Source organism: Phyllobates terribilis, unplaced genomic scaffold (assembly GCF_046119375.1).
Source record: "Phyllobates terribilis strain yellow unplaced genomic scaffold, ASM4611937v1 Scaffold_11__3_contigs__length_659146591, whole genome shotgun sequence".
NCBI classification, from domain to species: Eukaryota; Metazoa; Chordata; class Amphibia; order Anura; family Dendrobatidae; genus Phyllobates; species Phyllobates terribilis.
In genome coordinates this window covers 330,451,892-330,473,773 of record NW_027362771.1, presented here as the reverse complement: position 1 = coordinate 330,473,773, position 21,882 = coordinate 330,451,892, and the positions used below count along the sequence as shown (strand labels likewise).

Sequence of the window (21,882 nt, the reverse complement as noted above, 5' to 3'; positions counted from 1 at the left end):
CGCCTCGAGGTGCGGGCCAAAGCTGCTAAATCCCGGGCTCATCAGGAAGAGGCCACCCGTCCCTGTCCCCGGGTGGAAGGGCAGGTCATCCGCTTCCACCATGAGGCGGGGTGGGGGTTCATCAGGAGTCCCCAGTACCAGGACGACGTCTTTGTCAGTCGGCGGGACGTCGAGCCGCGTTTGAAGAAGGGACACCCTGGCCGGAACCTCTTCCTGGGCGATATAGTGACCTTTTCTCGCCACCAGGAGGTGCGGGGGTGGTACGCCCTGGATGTACACAAAGTGCCCGGGAGCGACGCCCCCTCGCGCTCTGCCTCAGGGGACCGATCAGCCTCCGTCGGGAGGAACGAGCCATTTCCCAGGAGGGAACCCGAGGTTTAAGCAGCCCCGGCTGTTGCAAGTTGTTACAAGTTAATGTGCTGACATTTCTATTTTTCTTAATTTATAACCCCGGTTTCTAGAGACATGTGTCCCTGCGGACTAGCAGCAGACAGACTCCTTCCCTTGTATATAGTTTGCATCTCTTTAGGTGCTCCATATTGGTTTTATGTAAAACCGCGGATATTTCTACCTCTAGACCTCAGAAGGAAAACCTGTCAGGGTGGCTCTCTGGGAGGTCCAACTCGGGATCTTCATGCCCTGCAGCCACCCCAGGGCCCACACTGAGGGTTTGGGACAGGTCCCTCGCACTTCTGAACTGACTCTGCGTCTTTGCACCTTAACCCGTCTGTCTGCACAGGATGTCTCTGGAAAATGCTAGCACTTTTATAATTTTATAATTTTATACTTGTGTATTTTTGTACTGTATAACCTGTTTTGCAACGTTTAAGAAGATGTGCCTCCCATAAAGGGAAGATAGTTCATGTTTATATATAAAAAGAAAATTTCCTGGGTGTTACTCTTTTGCAGTCCGCGGACGTGCTGTGTTTCACCAGGGGGGAATGTGGCGCCCCTGAGGGTTCGACCGCCACAGGGATGCTGCACTTCTCTAATGGAGTATCGTGTTCCTCCTCTGAGGTAAGAACAGTGTGATAGTCGTGACCCAAACCTTGCATCCAGCACCACATTTCTCCACCAGAGGGGGCTAGTATGCACTAGGTGCTGCCCTCCTGGTTACAGGGAGACTGGAGAACCAAGAGTTAGGGTAACCAGTTAGTGGGTGAGGGTGGAGGACTTACAATTTAGTTACACTTTAATTTTCATATTTAATAAAAAGCCATCTTGGTTCTTTGTCCTTGGAGTTTAGTTCTTCGATGGTTCATTGACTGTCTTTATGCTGTCAATGGTTGAGTGGTACCATGATCTCCCACCCTAACGCGGATCCTGTGTGGGCCTGCATCGGATGGAGACACAGCCCTAGTACCCCGGCCTTGGGACGAGGGGCAGGTTGTAGACAAGGAATGTCTCGACCTGGTCAAGGACCATGACCAAGAAGGCCCGGAGCTTAAGAGTGAGGCTCCATAGCAAATGGATCCCGGGGAGGATGCAGACGGAGCGGCGTACGCCACCTGTCCTCACCAACTGATATATTCAGAGGGAGTCCGGCTGCAAGATGGGTACTGGCCCCCGACACCCGACCTTGCTACTCCATGTCCTGGTCGGGAAAGCCCGGTAGGCCCTGAGGATCCCACCGGGTATCGGAAGGAGCGGAGCTGCCACCCGTACCCTTGTTCTGAGAGGAGCTCAGAGGGAGACCTGGCCTATTCGCACACACACGGACAGGAAAGGATTCGTTCTGTAGTTCAGGAACACTCTGGTGAGGGGTCCCGATTGAATGCTGGACTTACTCGGAGGTTGTCGGACCCCCGTCCCTGGTGACCGCAGGACTCCGCGGGGAGCAAGGAGTCGCCTTCCTTCTGACAACTCTAAAGTGAGTAAAGCCTTGGAAGTTCACCCCTATGGCCTCCGGACTGTTCATTCTGCGCCACACCGCGCGACGCGGCATCCGTTCTCCTCTACTACTACCCCCTCCATCCTGTCTCTCTGCCCTGAGGCCCTGCTCCGCCTGTGGGGAGTAGTAATAACTATGGCCGCCATACCACCATGCATCAGCGGACTGCAGAAGCGCTGGTAGCCTTCACCAGGTGCCACAGGTGGCGTAGTCATAAATCAGCCACTCAACACGGATAAGCCCACACCATCCTTTTTAATGTGACGGCCCTGAGCATGAGGTCGGGTCCGGGCCACGGCTGCACCCCATCTCTCCATCATAGGACCCGACTCCGAGTCCCCCATCTCCCAGGGTAAAGAAAAGGGCTTCCGAGTAGAGGCGTCACAATAGCATATTCAAATACAGGTCATGGTGGGTTCTAAAGGACAATGTGAAAGAGCCGGCACTCACGTCTTCATAAAAAACGTATTTAGTCCAGATTAAAAGCAGCAATAGTTGCTGTTTTTATCAGGACTATATAATATTTTTATGAAAACCCGGGTGCCGGCTCTTTCACATTGTTCTTTAGTACCCACCATGACCTATATTTGAATATGTTATCAAAGCCTATTTAACACATTTCAGTACCAAACATTTTGCAACAAATAGAGATTTAATCATAATTCCTTAAAGGGAAGCTATCAGAACCAACAGATTTCATTAGATATATATACTGTATATATATTTGTATGCCGTTAATTTGTTTCACTGATTATCGACACACAAATCTGGTTCCTCAAACATCCAATAGTCAATAACATTTTTCGTATAAGTTTCAGTTTTTGTTCAAAAAGTTAATGGAACCATCAATATAGAAGAAGTGGAGCAAGGAGCATGTGATGCACAACCACTCACAGTGAGCAATTATCAATTAAGATTGTATTACCACCATTTTTGCTAAGTTGTCACACTAAAATGTACATTTTTTCTTATTTAATCTTATTTAAATTCTTTAGCATTTCTGTAAATACAAAATTTTTTTTTTTTTTATATAAGAGGTGTTATGAAATTTAAGGTCCACAATATATGCCTTGAAATAGTAAATTCTCTAACCTACATTGTTAATTCCAGTGAAAAACAAAAAGGAAAAGAATTTAAATAAACTCACCTTTATAGGGATCATTGACCTTTTTGGTTTCCATAAGCTGTGTTTCATCTTTGGATGCATGACCCATATCTTTTGATTCCTGAGAACTAGAATCTGTCTTTCCTTTATCTATATCTTCTTCATATATCTTGGGAACTTCCAACATTGCCATTCTTCTTATTGTCCCAGGGGAACGTCTTTCAACAGGGGGAGATTGAGTGCTCAAGAGAGAGTTGTTCCTTCTTGATAGTCCAGGGGACACATTGGGGCTCTCTTTTCTAGAAGGAGGTGTAAGGGAACCAGTATTTCCAGTCTCTTCGTTATCCAGTTGTTTAGTCTTGTTGAGATATATTTTACGACGTGCACCAGAAGCCAGTTCCTCTGGTGTTGCCGAGGGAATCAGACATAAATTTTCAGTAGACCTCCATTTGCGGCTACTGTCTCTCTGAGGCTCAGAAAGCATACTTCCTAGGGTTTTTTCTGCTGGTAGACTTCCAACAACAATGGAAGGAACAGTTAATGCAACTGTAGGATCTGTACCTGAAGCTATTTTAGCTGCTATTCTCCTTGATGTTGCTGGACTAAAACTTAGATCTTCTTTTCTTAAAATAGTCTTCTCTGGTAAGCCTTTTGAACTGCGCTTAGGGGCTATTGGACTTTGGGGTGCACTTTCAACTTGGGATATTATGTCTTCTCTTTTTGATATTTCAGTTATTCTTCTAGGAATGGTTGGACTTGTTTGCAAGGAATCCATATTCTGTACCATATCTTCTTCTGAGGCTGGAGTCAGTTTACCTGATGTGGAACTGGAATGCATGCTCTCTATACTTTTTGGTGAGTCACTATCTTTGCCATATTCATACATCTTTCTGTGGCTTGGTGGACTTAAGCTCATCTGGGGTGAATGCATTTCAACAGGTGAGCCTGGCTGAATATCACCCACATTTCTTTGACTTTTTTCATCTATCTTATCTATTTCTGCAGTTTTTAAATGTAATAACATTAGCAGTGAATTCTTAAGAGTTGTAACCAAACCATGGTCTTGCTTTTCTTTCTGTTTAGACACATTATCATGTTCAACTTTCTGACTGTCTTGATGGGAAGTAGTGATAAGCGGACTGATAGGTATATGTATCTCAGGTCCTGTCTCTTTTTGGCTTGTGTTTGTTGTTTCTGGTACCTCTGGCACCACTAAATCTTGGCTGCTTTTGTTTTCTTTTTGTGGTATAAATTGGATTCTTTCTACTTCATACTCGGCCTCTGCCTTGGGTGAAGCCATTGGAGACTTCTCCAAATTAGGGTCTACAGAACTACCAACATTACTCGATACTCCAACCTCCAGAGCTTTTTTCACATCACGAAGAAGTGTTACTACAGACTGATCACCTTGATCACTTGGTAGCAACTGTGAACTATCACCAGAAATATCAATATGTAGGCTCTTATTAGGGATTTGTGAAATATTTACTTCTGTTTGAATCTCTTCCAATACTGTACTAGTTAAAGTTGTATCTTTTTCAGTTTCAACAGGGTTTCGATTTTCTGATTCTCTTGCTGCTGCACTGAAAGAGCAAACAGGTTGGCCGTCTACAATTGATTTATCCACTCTTTCTATGGTTTCCTTTGTAACCTCTACCTTCACATCCTCCAACATTTCCACTTCACTGGTGTGTGCAACATGTTCTGTCAACCGGTCATCAGAGATGTTTTTGGCCACGGTTGAAACTTTTTCCCTTACTACTCCTCTAATCTCCCTTAAAACTTCTATAGATTCAGTCACTGGTTTCATTGCATCCATTTGTTGGATGTCAGCTAAACATCCATCTTTAATATTTGATCTTTCCTCTAAACTACATTCCATGAAAGAGTCTAAATACTTATCCTCATTTGTTTGAGACTGTCCATTTTGTTCAGTCGTATTTAAATCTGGTGTCACTTCTAATTTTGTAGACAAATCTGTCTCCATATACACTGGAATTGGTGAACTCGAACTTTTCAATACACTGATCTCTTTCTCAGATTTTTCTTGAATTTCTACATTCTTTCCTTCATTGGCTTCTCCATCTGAGAGTTTACTTATCTAAAAGTAATACATTTACATATGAATGTCACATGAAAGTTATATGAAGATTATATATCCATATTTACATATAAAAATAAATATTATGCTATATAAGTTCAAAAGTGAATATATAATGACCAACTTAAATACAGAACAAGCTCACTGATGGATTTTCAGTTAGAGGTTTGCCACTTTCTCTTGTTAAAAAATGTAAAAAATATACATGTGGTATCGTTGCATCCATAAAAATCCAATTTATCAAGATATAAACATAATTAACCTAATCGGTAAACACCGTAAACAGGAAAATAAAGAAAAACACAAAAATTGTGGAATTTTTTTTTTCGCCGCAATACAGCAAAAAATGCTGTAAGAAGCTATCAAAATGTTATAGCTATCCCAAAATAGTATTAATAAAAGTGTTGTCTCATCGTTCAAAACACAAGCCATCACACAGTTGAAAAAGGAAAACGTTATGGGTCTCAGAAAAGTGCGACACAATCAAAAAAAAATTTCTTTTACAGATTTCTGGGTTTTTTTCTACCACTAAAATAATAAAAAAACTGGACAAGTTTGGTATCGCCAAACTGATGAAGATAATCATATTGTCAGGTAATTTTTACCACACAAGGTACACCGTAAAAACAAGTGTCAGAATTGTGGGTCACAATTTCACCTCACTTGGAATTTCTTTCCTGTTTTCCAGTACTTTATGTGGTAAAAAAAAATGATGGCATGCAAAAAATAAGCCCTCATATGTCTATGTGGAAAGAAAAATAAAATAAAAAAGTTATGGCTCTTGGAAGAAGGGGAGAAAAAAATCAAAAACGTAAAATTGGAAATTAGCCATATCAAGAAGGGTTTAAAGCAGGGATGTCACACTGAAATACAGAGGGTAAAAATTAAAAGCTTGGACAAAGTTGCGGGCCAACCTTGATATTTATTAAAAAAATGTCTACAATTGAGGAAGGTTTTCCTTATCATCAAATATAACAATGAACCTTTTCATGTGGACACAAATTTAAAGGGGCTGTCCCACGAACAAAGTATATTTTAATTAATAGATCTTAGAATAAAATATTGGAATAATATAATATGTTATGTTTAAGGATAAAAAAACCTTACATAATATAGATAAAGTATTATGCAAACAAATGTGCCCCCAAACACAGTAAGACACCCCCACAGTGAATTCCTCCATAATACCCTCCACACGCACTGTATGATGACTCTGTACCCCCCCTCAATCCCTCGATAAATAATGGTGATCCCCATCACAGTATGATTCTCCAACTGTGATCCCCACACTGCCCTCCATGCAGTATAATGGCCACAAAAAGTGCTCCATACAGAATAATGGCTCTATATCTCTATATAGTGCTCCATACAGTGTTACGGGGCCCTGCATTGTCTTCAATACAGTATAATGGCCCCACATAGTCTTCCATACAGTATAATAGGCCCCACATAGTGCTCCATACAGTATAAAGGCCCCACATAGTGCTCCATACAGTATAACAGGCCCCACATAGTGTTCCATACAGTATAATGGCCCCACATAGTCCTCCATACAGTATAATATCCTCACATATTGCTCCATATAGCATAATGACCCCATATAGTACTCCATACAATTTAATGGTCCTCCATACAGTATAATCACCCTACATCGTGCTCCATACAGTATAATGGCCCACATATAGTGCTCCATACAATATAATGGTCCCATGTAGTGCTCCATACAGTATAATGGCCCCACATAGTGCTCCATACTGTATAATGGCCTCACATAGTACTCTATACAGTATAAAGGGCTCCACATAGTGCTCCATACAGTATAATAGGCCCCACATAGTGTTCCATACTGTATAATAGCCACACATAGTCCTCCATACAGTATAATATCCTCACATATTGCTCAATGGAGTATATTGACCCCATATAGTACTCCATACAATTTAATGGTCCTCCATACAGTATAATCACCCTACATCGTGCTCCATACAGTATAATGGGCCACATATAGTGCTCCATACAGTATAATGGTCCCACGTAGTGCTCCATACAGTATAATGGCTGCAAATAGTGCTCCATAAAGTTTAATGGCCTCACATAGTACTCCATACAGTATAAAGGGCTCCACATAGTGCTCCATACAGAATAAAGGGCTCCACATAGTCCTCTGTACAGTATAAAGGGCCCCACATAGTGCTCCATACAGTATAAAGGGCCCTACATAGTGCTCCATACAGAATAAAGAGCTCCACATAGTGCTCCATACAGTATAAAGGGCTCCACATAGTCCTCTGTACAGTATAAAGGGCCCCACATAGTGCTTCATACAGTATAATGGGCTCCACATAGTCCTCCATACAGTATAAAGGGCTCCACATAGTGCTCCACACAGTATAAAGGGCCCTACATAGTGCTACATACAGTATAAAGAGCTCCACATAGTGCTCCATACAGTATATTAGGCCCCCACATTAAAAAATAAATAAATAAACAGACACAGACGTCAGACGCAGAGGGAGAATAATGGGAGAGGGAGCATCAGCTGACGCTTCCTCCTCCATCATGGCTTTCAACTGTACCCGTATCTAGGATGCCGATATATTTGAAAGTGTGATGCCGGGTGGGGGCGGCCAGGCGAGGGCAAAATATACTCGCCTGCGGGTCAGATTTGACCCTTGGGCCAGAGTTTGACATATGTGGTTTAAAGAGTAAAACCACATGTTTTAATTGGCATTTCATAAATCAATAGCACACATGAAAGTAAGCAACTTTATAATATATCTTATCAGAAAAATCAGCTTTTTTCTTTTCCTGCACTTTTCAATTTACGGGTAAAATCTGTATTCAGTGAAGACATTTTTACATTACTGAGAGGAGATGGCAGTTACTACTGATAAGATTCTATGCAGATGAGATTGGGGAGAAAGGGGGAAGAGCTCCGCCTCTAGCTCCTCCCTCCTCCCCCTCCTCCCGTCTCCATAGAACCTCATCAGTAACTGCCATCTCCTCTCAGTAATGTAAAAATGTCTTCACTGAATACAGATTTTACTCGTAAATTGAGAATTTTAAGGATGAAAAATTTGTCCAAGAGGAGAAAGAAGCAGATTTCTCTGCTAACATATATTTGAAAGTTTCTTATTTTCATGCGTGCTATTGATTTATGAAATAAAAATTAAAATGGCAGTTACTTTTTAAGAACAAGTGTTAAAAGTATGCAATTTCTAATGGTATATTGATTGAAATTGTTACACATCACCTGTTGTTCTTCTTCTGCCTTCTGGCTGAGCTCCAGTTGTTTCTGCAGAAGGGCATATGCTTTCTGTAGTGCCATGTATTCAATTTCTAAATTCTCCAACTTCTTTAGTGTTTCAGTTCTTGTTTTCTCCTGTAAAATTGTCAGAAAAAATATGTGTTTTTTTTAAAGGTAAGATATGTCAGATGACAATCAGTTGAGATGGTATATATAGTGCAAATCTATGGTGGAAATTAGGGTAAACATTTCTGTAGTTCTTGCTTTACATCAATCTTTAGCGGTGGCAGTAGTTTTTCTATACCTCCACCAAGATGTCTATAACTTTCCTGCAGCAATCAAGCAAAAGTTCAATACACAAGAATTACCAGACTAGAGAAGCAATATCCTCTAGGACAGGGGTCACAAACTGAAATAAGGTTCAGGGCTACTAAAAAAATTCCTGTTAGGGAACGGGCCACATTGGTAAATTTAGGCTGGGGCTACATTGTGACTTTGGCAGCGACAGAGACAAAGTCCCCCACATTTCACCCCTAAATAGAGAAATACTCGATGCCAGGCACTCCCAATAGTGCCCAAAAAGACTAACAAGAGCAATTTGGACATGGCCACCCCCAACCCCAAAACCTTTCTTATAATCCATCCCTGACTGCGAGTCATAAAAAAAATGGTTTTAAGGGCTGAATGTTTAAGACCTCTGCTCTAGGAGGATATTAAGTATAAAATCTGCATGTTACATGTTAAGAACTACACAAAAGATAGAGTCAGTAATACACAAGAAAAAGTACACTGCAAAATAATATTTTGATACTGCATTCTGTAATTTGGACATGCCTGTAAATTTGCTGTATTTTTTCCTATGTTGTATTGATATGGGTGTTTTACACTTTGTATGGAGCGTTATATTTTTGTGGTGCCCACCTTATTTTGATATTAGAGGACACAACAGATAGGGAATGCTGTGGATTTGAAAATCTGCAGTGTAACCTCAAATTCATGCTGGTTTTCACTCTTATGTACAAATTATGATTTCTAAATATCCAATTTGCATAACTGAACCTTACTTTGTAAAGATTTCAGTGTGGGATCCCTTTCTTTAATCTGCAAAGTGTGTGAATGACCTGTTTGCTTTCTGCAGATTTTTAGAATTTGTAATAGATGAAGGTTTTACAGGGGATATATTCACATTTGTTGCAGAAATTTCTGCAATTGAAATTTTTTTCTACTCATACTAATGGCTTAAATGAGTCCATTGAAGATAAATTACCACCCATCCACAGGATAGGTGATAACTTTTTGATTGATGGGGGCCTGAGCACTGGAAGTCGCACCGAACATCAGAATGGGGAGCTCCCTATCAAAACCGAGTGTCAGTGCGCATGCTCAACTGCTGCACTATTCATTCTCTATGGGGCTACAGAAAAAGCTGAGCTCAGTGGTTGGCAGTCCCATTGGGAATAAATGGGTTTGCGCCCTGCTACTCCATATTAACAGGGATAAAATTGCCAGTTGGGGATAATATTTTCATGTTCTGCCAATTGGTGTAGGTCCCAGCTGTCAGACAAAAGTTATTACTTTTCCTGTGGATAGAACATAACATATATTTATTGGAGAATCCCTTTAAACATTTAGGTGGAAAAAACATGGATGTCTATTGTAGACTGTGAACCCTCACGGGCAGGGTCCTGTCTCCTCTTGTACCAGTCGGTGACTTGTATTGTTCAAAAATTATTGAACCTGTTTTTTTTATTATGTATACCCCTTTTTTCACATGAAAAGCGCCATGGAATAAATGGTGCTATAATAATAAATAATAATAGTTAAAACAAATAGAAAAACTGCTGAAATTTCTGCAAAAATCCTGCACTTATCAACATGCCCTAAACCCAGATAACTCTGTAGGGAAATGTACTAGATTGTAGAATTGCAAGAAAGCACGTATCTTATGTGGACCAAATTATCAATCACCAAATTCTGACTATTTTCTGATATTTGCACAAAACTTCCTGGAAAACAAAACAGTCATAAATACATATCTTTTTTATGTCACTGACACGAGGTCGCGTTGACGTACAATGATATCTTGTTTTATGACATGTTCCTACCATTCCTGCCAGATTTCCATGCGGGCTTACTGTTTTTCTTCTCTAAAAGATGATGAAATCACTCGCTTCTTTTAGTGTGTATGCATTTAGTAAAGTAATATTTGCAAATCCAAAAATGGGAATGACTAATCAGTGTCAACATTCTGCACAGCTGAGAATGAGGTCACCTTCTTTATATAGAGCCAGCAGAGCACCAAGGCTTTTCAACTTTACTGTCACGCTCTGCTTAGATTTACTCATCATTTGGAAATAATCTCTGTATAAGTAAGAATTTAAAATGTTTTGTTCACTGGTTACTTAATGTATTAAATTGTATAAACACCATGAAGATAAGGTTTCAGTACTAGACGTCTGATCTGATCCTATTTGTTTCATTGGGATTCAAATGTTTGCCAATGTGCACAAATCAATGATTAGTTAAGTATCTGACCAGTGGAATGGAATCATTAATTACAACTAACTATAAGGTTATTTATCTATCTGCAATAACATGGCCACGTGTGAGCAAAAATAATAAATAAAGCCTATTACCTTTTTCACACTGGCTCGTTTTGGTTGTTATTTTGCATCAAAATCTATAAGCCAAAATGGGTGTAAAACATAAAAGAGCTGGAAATCTTTTTCTTCAATTGACATATGAAAGTAGCCTAAAAGTATAGATTCTTTGGGGAATGTTACATAACCTGTTAGGAAAAGTTCTATTGTTTTATTGTAAATACATTTATGTAGCCCTGTAAATATTTTGCTTCACTTGTGTACCAGTCTCATTCTTGTAACAATACAGAACTGGAATATAATACAAGTTGTAACTCACAAATTTATTCACTTGATCTAACAGAATTGTGGCTGACATTTGGGCAGTGCAGGTGATACTGCTACCAGGGGTCCAGGCTAATGAATACAAAGAGTGTCTACTAAATAAAAGGTTTCCATAATAGGCAATTATGTGCAAACATTGGACCTTTAATTCCACAAGTCACAGTTCATATTCTTTCCCCCATCACAATTGCATGGACTTGAAATGTGGATAAAAACAGTATTATTCCTACGCCCATTCCTATTAAAGAAGTGCACCAATTATGAAATCTTATCCACGTTCCCAAATACCCTCAGCAATACCTGCTAAATGTATATAATAGGGTACGATTATAATATAGGAAACAGAATTCAGGAGTACCTAACAGTAGGTATGAGGCCCATATATCTTAAATGGTGGCTCTGTTTTTGGAAAGACCACATATGAAGAATCATTTTTTCACTGCACTTCTAGTCTCAATTCGCTCAGCAATATTCTTTAGGAGTTGGAGAAGGAAGTGACTACCGCTTTACAAATATTTGTTGCTCCCAATGATGTCTTGTTGGGAATCTGAGCTGTATTTCTCAGCAATGGTCACCAAACAGCGTTCGGAGCTACAGTATGCTATTCTGCTCCTTGCACTGTTTACTTCCGGTTACAGCCGGAGCTGATAACAACTAGTCAGTGGGAGTGCCGGGTGTCGGATCTCCACCGATCTATTGATATTCTATCCTAAGAATTGGTCAACAATATCAAAGTAGAGAAAAACCCCTTTATGCTTGTTATGTAGAGTTATTTCCATATTTTCAAGTTATCTGCTATCCACAGGGTAGGTACTAAATTGCTAATCAGTGTACCACCCCAATGGATCCTGTGTATATGAATCCCACCCACATTTCATTAAAGCCGAATCTCTTGCTGGACACTGTGTGCGCTGTTTATTGATTCTCCGAGCTCATTCATCACAAACACCTCTAATCCAGCCTTGCACATCAACTTTTGTGGGCCTGTTGTGCCCACAAGGGCTATGAAATACCCCATTGGAATGCAGAGATTGCTGTGCATGCTCAGTGATACTCCCAGAGCTTTATGATTGGCTATCTCCAGCAGTTACATTGACAATGAATCGAGTGGTGCCAGCCACCACTCTATTTCAACTGGGCATGTCAGAGTCCAGCTTTCAGGACGCCTGTGTGTAGAATAGAAGCTAGAGACTGACTCAGCATCATTCCTGCCCAGGTTGATAACACCATAAAATGAGTTCTTGGATGGCATCTTTCAGGAGGAGCAGCTGTCAGTCCGAGAGGACTATTTATTTGGTGCCCTGTTTCTCATTCACTAGTGAATGTTGCTTCTGTAAGTAAGGAATGGTACAAAAGTCACAGAAGTGTAAATAGTAAAGTTACTGCAAATTGAACTGTTAATTTAGTGTAAAGTGATGCTATCAAAGATGTTGTATCCAAAATTATTAACTGTGGATTTAAACTGTGTTAAAGAGGGACCCACTCTCTGTTAATTGCAAGTGTGATTGGCTGGCATGCTACCAACACAAACTCGGTGGTTAGTGGACATTTAGGAAACAGGTGGTGGCGTAGCAGTCACAGAGACCCCTAGAGGCGATTTGGGCCTCATTATGCAATAAGCTGCTGAAACCCCATGAATGAATGCCAGATGGGGCATGCTGGGGTAGGGGGTAACCTCCCTTAGGCTCAAACATGACAGAACATTCTAAAAAGAGCTGTCAGCTATCGTGGATGCAACCTGTCCACAAGGCTTTAGAAAGAAACTTTTATTTTCAACAGTTCAACATTTTCAACAGTTCAACACCATTTGCCCAATGTGTGAGAATAGCCGATACATTTTTACGTTTTGTATAGCTGAAATGACCTCATTCAGATTAATAGAACTTATTTTCAATTGTAGATATTCCCTTACAGGCACAAGCTGAAAACTTGACCTGATCCAGCTGACACTTGGATTGAGACTCATTAGTGTATCAAAGCTGCGTCTTGTAACGAGCCATACTCCTCTGTCAGTTATACATGATCAGGCGTAACCACCATGTGTTAGACTTTGTGGGGAAACATTGAGGGTGACTAATACAGTAGCTGTATCGCTGTCCTCCAGAGTGCTTGCTGGCATGGCTCATAGGTGGCTACTGCAGCCAAGTGTGATAAACAATGCTACTGTCTAGGGCGGCAGTCAGTAGCATTGTTTATCACATTTGGCTGCAGTCGTATCATCAAAAATCACAGCAAAAACTCAGAATGAACAGAACATATGAATAACATCTTGATTTGGTTGATTCAGAAATAACCTACTAAAATTTCTTAATTTCATATACTGCATGTGTAATGATAACAACAATGTTCATGAAGATATCAAAATAGCATGCATACTTGTTGTATATAGGTGGTTGAACCTCTGGAACTATTCCTTATAGTTGGCCCACTATGACAGCAGATGTACGGGAGTATCTTATAAAATTCCAACTGAGTATATGTATTAGGTTGAAATCAGACGTCCATATATCACAGTAAATGCTCAAACTGGCCGAGGGGCTCCTGACCCAAACTTGGCCGACTCATAAGAAACTCTGAGGCTGTTAAGTTCAGGTCAGGAGGCCAACAGCCAGTCCATGCATTGCAGTACACTGTGATATACAGACAACTGAACTCGGACTTAATCCTATGCATTTATTCTTATTGAGGTAGGGGTTATTTGTGTAATCTGCAGACTTAAATATTTGCATTACAGTCATAGGCCCCAATTCATCAAAAAGTTGAAACATTTTTTGCTACTCGGAGTTGGGCAAACTTGTTGCGTCTTTTGGTGCTTTCACGCCAGTTTTTCCCTGCTCCACCAAAATAGTTGGAGCTGGTATCCGGTGAGGGTGTGACGCCACAGCTCATCTAATTCATGGTGAGCTGTGGTGTTTCTTATGCACGGAAGTGCACACCACTAGTCAAACACTTCCGACTAATTAAGAGGTTGGCGACTGACTCCGACATTACCCCTCATCAAGAGTCTTGATGAATCAAGGCTATGGTACTCATATAAACTTCTGAAAAGAATAATTTTAGACATCTGTGTATCACTGACTGGGTACAGACTGAGATGTCTGTGTCCACCAGTGCCAATGAGGCTGTCCCGCTTGGAGACCCATGGTCAGTCCATGCATCGCAGTACATACTCAGACCAAGATACACGAACATTTGTTTTCAGCCTTACAATGCTGACATGATGTAACTAATCAAGGGATTCATTAGTTGCCTCAGCTGTGCTTGAGATAAACCCCATCAAATACCTGGACTGTGAAGTTCATTTGACTGCATTTTTGAAATATGACTAAGTCAAGAGAATGGTCCAAAAAGCTAAGAAATCATTCCGAGAGAAACATTAGGATACATAGTTCACAAATTCAAAGTTAAATGAACACTGGCTACACTACCTGGATGTGGCGGAAGAGCAAAGTGTCACCATCTGCCACCAGATTCCTGAGGAGGCAAGTGGTCAAAAAACCTCAAGTGACTGCAAAATACCTGCAGCAAGATTTGTTGGCAACAGACACTAAAGTTTCAATATGCACAAAAAGTCACATACTAAACGCTGAAAGTCTCAATACCTGAACTCCAAGACTTAAACCTCTACAGATCCAAAACACAAGAAAAATTGGATACAATATACTCAAAACATATAAATAATCGAATATTAGAAATTTTGGGATACTACTCTGTTGAGCAATGCAACTGGACTTTTTGGGGCCTATGGATCAACATTATATCTGGAGGAGGAAGAATGAACACATATACTGAACAGAACACCCTGCCTACAGTGAAGCATGGCGGTGGTTCGGTGAATTTCTGGGGCTGATTTGTTCTGGTACTGGAAACATGCAGCACATAGAGGGCTAGATGGATTCAATCAAGAATCAGGAAATCTCAGGAGAAAATGTCATGCCTTCTATGCTGAAGCTTGGTAGTCATTGGAACTCCCAACAGATCAAAAATCTCAAACATACCTCAAAGTCCACGAATACTTGGTATCCGAGAAAGTCCTGAAAGATTCTTGGAAAGGCCATCATAGTCGCCTAATTTGAACCTCATACAAACTTTTTTTATGGGATTTGAAGAAGCCAGTTGCACTAAACCCAGCAGTACTAGTGAACTAAAGGTCACTGCCCATGAGGAATTGACTAACACTCCCCAGGAATGCTGCCAGAAGCTGGTGTCCAGCTATGCATCGCTCTTGCAGTAGGTAATTGCAGCCAAATCAGCTCTACTAAGTACTAAAGATGCTTGTTATTAAGGAATTTTTAAACAATCCACAATTTAAATCAAGCAAGTTCCATCAAGTTCATACGTCAATGAAAGTTATGCCATCCATAACATTTTGCTTTTAAACTGCTCCTCAGTTGCCTAAGTGATAATTTCTTAATATATTCAGATCTGTAATTAGACTAATTTCCTAAAAGTGGAATAATGAAATAATAGTTTATCAACACAATTCTACAGCCCTGAAAATCATGTAGGAAAAAGTCTGCAATGGAAGAAGTAAGTTATTCTACGATTCATACTGGAGCTTTGGACATTGCTCAAGTTCTCTGCACCAAAAGTAGACCTGAGGTATAATTTATAGGTGCCCTATACAAATGGAAGATACAGTATCTTCTTGACCTTGGACATGTTTATGGAAAGTGTTGAAGGGCACAAGAGAAACTATTGCAGCAGAAAGCAAAATGAAGTATGGTACCACCTGCTCTGCTTCAAATGCATTTATGTTTCATCTGGTATGAGCATAGCAATCACTCCAAGAGATAGATAGCCTCCGCCTCCATGACTTTAGTTGTCTGGCATTTAGAAATATTTCAGGGAATTAATCCACAGGCTACTATACTTCCTAATTATTAGTTAATCTACTGTAGTGTAGTTCAGAAAATAATGCATAAAATATTAGTATGGATGTTGTACATTGTATTCCAAATATTGCATACAGTATATCCTATTAAGAAATTCTGAGTTAAATGGGTTTCTCATCTTTAATTTTTTTATTCCTTAGGCTTGAAATAGGTAAATATAACAAAATCAGCATCACTTACCCACACTGCTTCCACTCCTGGCCCCAGTCTTTGTTAATATGCCTGCATTGGTGATATCAAACCTACAGCATGAGACTGCTGTATTCAATCACTGAACTCAGCAGTCTTATGCCTTCTACATCCACATGACTGCTGAGCCCTGTGATTGGTTTCAGTTGGATAGGTGGTTCTGAAGTAACCGCTGCAGCCATGTGAACCAAGCTCAAGAGGTACCAGCACAGCGGCAGCGATGGAGCAGCAGGGTGTAAGTAATAGATTGTGCTCTGTCGTATAAACGGACACCCTTGATTCTGTATAATCTAGCACACATTCCGAGCTGTGAATATGGTGGATTGCTTGGTGTCAGCAGAGAGGTGCCCTATGATTATCTTATTGTCTGAGGGCCCTTTCAACAAAAAGTTGAAGACTTTATTAAACATTAAAATAAGGCAGGATGGGTGAATGAATGCATGGCAGAGGCGTAACTATCGCAGTCGCAGAGGTCACAACCGGGCCCATGCGGGTGGGGGCCCGCAGACACCAGCGCAAACATCAACTGGATGTGCATCCTGGGACGCACATTAAGCTGAAGTGTATTGCAGCACAGAGACCCATTAGCTCTGTGCGCAGCAATATACTCTGCCGGCCAATCAGAGGCCAAAAGCTGACGCCGGCGTGCACGTGACTGGGGGCGCCTGGCAGTCCCATCATGCGCTCCCGTCTCTTTCACGCTGAAATCAGCTGCCGACTTCAGAAAAAGATGCAGAGCTGTGGAACCGGAGGCGTGGAATAAGAGACAGTGTCCATTTTGGTGGAGTCGGAGTTGAACTCGATATAAAATGGATCGACTCCGACTCCTAAAATATATAATAAATTTGGTACAGTAGTACAATGCAGGATGTGCTGTAAATGTTTTCATAAGAATTTGGGAAAGTTATGAAATGTCCTATAAATGTCTGTTCTATTCCTGATCTAAGGATCTCGGCTCTTAGTTGAGATGAATCTAGGCTGCACTTTATATACATGCTCAGTAGTGACCAGTGCTGTGGAGTTGGAGTCTTAGATTTGGAGTTGGAGTCGGAGTCAGAAGTCAGGGAAATCGAGGCGTTGATGTCAGTGGTTTGGCTTTCTAACTCCACAGCACGCGGCGGGGGAGTGGAGGAGAGTATAATCATTTTTTTATCTATGCATTAACCCCTTTCCAACCCTTGCCGTATTAGTACGCACATTTGCGTACCCCCGGTTCAGTGAGGGCTGCTGCACTGAGCCCTCACTGAACCGAGCACATGTCAGCTGATTCTTACAGCTGCCATGTGCTCGCAACAGCCGCGGGTGGAATCGCGATCCACCCGCGGCTGTTAACATGTTAAATGCCGCTGTCAATCTCCGACAGCGTCATTTAACGCGCGCTTCCGGGTTGCGCGTCATAAGCCCCGCCCATCGGCGACCCCGTCACGTGATCGCGGGTCACCGATGGGTGGGCATGACAACCCAGGGTCTGCAGCAGACGCCTGTGGTTGTCATGATCTCGTCGCTATGAGCGCCACCTACTGGTCGGCGCTCATAGCACAGGACCATTTCTGCTGTATGCAGGGGATCTGCTGATCCCCTGTATGTAGCAGAGACGATCAGACACCTGCTGCTTCTAGTCTCCTATGGAGACTATTGAAGCATGCAGTAAGTGAAAAAAAAAAGTTTTTAAAAATATAAAAAAAATTAAAAAAATATAAAAAGTTTAAATCACCCCCCTTTCGCCCCATTCAAAATAAAATATATTAAAAAAAAAAACACATACACATATTTGGTATCGCCGCGTTCAGAATCGCCCCATCTATCAATATAAAAAAAGAATTAATCCAATCGGTAAACGGTGTAACGAGAAAAAAATTCTAAACGCCAGAATTATGTTTTTTGGTCGCCGCAAAATTGCAATAAAATGCAATAACGGGCGATCAAAACATCGGATCTACCCAAAATGTTATCAATAAAAATGTCAGCCAGCCCCGGATCCCGAAAAATGGAGACGCTACAGGTCTCGGAAAATGGCGCTATTTTTTTTTAGTTTTTTTTACCACATTTTGGAATTTTTTTTCACCACTTAAATATAAAATAACCTATACATGTTTGGTGTCTACGAACTCGTAATGACCTGGAGAATAAGAATGGCAGGTCAGTTTTAGCATTCAGTGAACGTGGTAAAAAAATAAACATTTCCCGTTTTCCCGAACACGATATGGTAAAACTAGTAATGGCGTTGAAAAGTACAACTTGTCCCTCAAAAAATAAGCCCTCACACAGCCATATTGTCCAAAAAATAAAAACGCTATGGCTCTGGGAACAAGGGGAGCAAAAAACGAAAAAGCAAAAACGACAAAACCCAAAGTTGCGAAGGGGTTAAAGAACAGCGGCAAAATGAGGGACATATACCAGGATGGGCCCATGATAAGGGACATATATTCCAGGATGGGGAACATATACAGTCCTGCTTATTGTTATTGGCACCCATGAAGTTTAAGTAATAATGTGAAATAGCTCCTGAAAAAAGTGAAACAGTTTTTATGTATAGTGTGGCACCCCAGGGGTCTGGTTTCCACAGTAACAGCAATGTTATGTCTGAGAGCAGGTGGGAGGTCTCTTGGTCAGGGATCCTATGCATGCCACACCTCCTGCCCAGTCCTGGGAGGGGAAGAACTTCCCCTATAAAAACCTAGGGCTGAGGCAGGGTTAGTGAGGAGAGAAGAAGTAGAGACAGAGAAGCAGATATAGGAAAAGAACATCAGGAGCTCTGTGGGAGCAGTGCTACAAGGAGTCAGGGGCTGGCAGCTGCAGAGCTCGCCCTGACTGAGAAGTTATCACCGGACCCGGAGTCCGAGGCTGTGGGGACTAACTCCTATCCAGCAGCAGAAACCGACCGGCAGGGGATTGCAGGTCCTCTGGCCCAGAAACCCGAAGGCACGGTCACACGCGTGGGACCAGCACCGCCGTCGTGGAGCGGAAGCTACTAGAAGGCCCCGAGTCACCGGCCATACGGGTGAGCACCACACGGTACACTCAGGGACGTGGGCTACTTATACCCGCCTCTAGCAAGGTAGCCGGAAGAGTATCGTTAGTTTGGGAGGCCTACAACTCCGCCTGGCCAGGGGAGATCCCATCTGCTCAAGGACTGACCAGGCCCCAATCGCTAGCCAGTACTCCGGGAGGGTCTATCTTTGTCACCAGTAAAGACCCTGAACTACACCGTACCGTCTCCGAGTGGTTCCTGCTACCCCCATCATCCACGTCGGCTGCCCTGAGGCCATACCCCTCCCGTTGGGGGTTATACTATCACGCTGCACAATCCTACCACCCGCCTCAGCGGTCTGCCCTGCAGCAGCAGCTCCTTAGCTGTACTCAACGGGTGGCGTAGTCGTCCAACATCTACCGCTAATACAGCGCCACTTAGTCTGACTCCCTGGGCACGGACCGGATCACCGCCACGAGACTACAACCCTAAAGAGATCCGGCTCCGGGTAAGCTCCCGCGTGCGCAACGCAGCGCGACACAGGCCCAGGGGCGCGTCAACTTTTGGCGTAGTCGGCAGGATTTCGTGACCGCAACCACCGGGTACTGCGTGCCTGAAAAAAAAAAACTGTTCAAACTTACCTGTGGTGAAGATTCCCGCCATCCGGCGCCATCTTCCGCTTCCTTCCCGCCATCGGTGGAGTTTTCCCGCCATCCGGCGCCATCTTCGGCCTTCTTCCCGCCATACGTGGAGTTTTCCCGCCATTGGACGCCATCTTGAGGACGCCGCGCGGGAAGAAGAGGGGCGTGGACTCCGAAAGCGCGCGAGAACTGAAGCCCCGCCTCACGTCCGGACGTTGCGTAAGGTCCTGGAAGGAGCCCAGCAGACGCCGACGTCACAGGAGCGCGACGGAAGGTCCTCAACCCTGACGATCCACTGCGGAGCCGCGGCCTACGGAAGAGGATCATCGCAAGGTAGGCCACGGTCCACTAGGGGGGAGAAGGATGTCGGATACGGAGGAGAGCTTCACCGCTTCAACCCCCGCCAGCGCCACCGCTGTTGCGGTCATGCCTTTCACCATGCCCTATATCCCGGGGGCAGCCTGGCTACCCCAGTACTCAGGGGAGTCACATACCCTGCATGACTTTAGAGAAAAGCTGGATAGCCTCTTCCAGGTGTACCCCCTCACAGAGGAGCAAAAAGTGAGCATCCTGGTGGCCCAATTAACCGGGGCAGCCCAAAGGGAGGTAAAGTCCTGGCCACCTGGGGGGAGGACTGTCGCAGGGATACTAACCCGGCTGAGGGACAACTTTGATACCCGCACCTCAGCCGAGATCAAGCTTAAATTCTACGGGTGCAAACAGCGGGCACATGAGAGTATAAGGGACTATGCCCTGAACCTACAAGAGGCCCTGAGAGCCATTAAGCAGACCGACCCTGACGGCGTGGGAGACGAGGACAGGCTGTTGACTGAACAATTTATAGAGGGTTTATATTGCAATGCCCACCGAACCCAGTTGCGGGCAATGGCCTTACAGGACCCTCATCTGGGATTTGCACAGTTCAAGGACAGAGCCATCCGGGTGCTTCGAGAACCGGCACCAGGTGGCGTTGTGACCCCCAGACGCCCCACTACCACTTACCACCAGGAGGCGGCGCCCTTGTCGGCAGGGCCTGTGGGAGCTGGTGCGCAGGCTTTGAACAATGACCCGGCTCCAGACCTGCACCATCAGGTCCAAGAGCTAGCTAAAAGCGTTGCTGCGCTAACCCGAACTGTGCAGTCTTTACAGGTTTCCACTCCAGGGAAGATCCAGCTGGCATCCGGACCGGAGGACATCCCGTGGCGTCGACCAAGGAGGACCCCACCGGCCAGAGGGAGACCCAGCGACCGATACAACGAGGACGGACGACCCATCTGCCGCCGCTGCAATCAACCCGGACATATGGCAAGGTACTGTCCTTTAAACTGGCACAACCTGGGGTAGAGGGCCAACCCCCAGGAAAAAGATCACCAGGCCCATCGAACTGGCGCGACAAATATGTGGGAGGACGTCCAGTCTTACCCGTGGTACTGGATGGCATTCCTATGAGTGCCCTACTGGACACCGGGTCACAGGTCACCACCATCCCGTACGTGCTCTTCAAGCAGTACTGGAATGACTCGGATATCACCCGCTACCCTGACGACGACTTGAGTATCATCGCCAGCAATGGTCAGCCCGTGCCACAGATTGGATTTAAAGAGGAGACCATTAAAATCGGTAGAGTCGAACTGGCAGCACAGGGACTGATCATTGTAGACATTGACAAACACGAGAGTCACCCAAAGATAACTCTAGGAACTAATGTAATTGAAAATTGTCTTGCAGAGGTGATTTTCCTTTTACAGCAGGTTGCCAAGAACGCCAGCTCCGGCGAGCAGCGAGTGCTCCAAAAAGAGATCCGGGCACTGATGCGACGGCAACAGGTGGAACTCTCCGGCAGTGAGATTGGTAGCGTGAGAATGTGTGACCCTTTCCCTATTGCCATGCCCCCAAAAAGTGAAATGATGATTTGGTG

General features: G+C 43.3%; 1 protein-coding gene across 1 annotated transcript in view; it reads right to left on the bottom strand.

The window, feature by feature from the left end:
* Positions 1-21,882, bottom strand: part of ALPK3 (alpha kinase 3) — a 151,407-nt gene that overhangs the window by 56,490 nt on the left and 73,035 nt on the right. Inside the window, exons 6-7 of the mRNA XM_073652677.1 lie at positions 8,351-8,479; positions 3,039-5,097 (exon numbers count right to left, since the gene is read on the bottom strand). Coding sequence (XP_073508778.1) covers positions 3,039-5,097; positions 8,351-8,479 — 2,188 coding nt within the window. The remainder of the gene's footprint in view (positions 1-3,038; positions 5,098-8,350; positions 8,480-21,882) is intronic.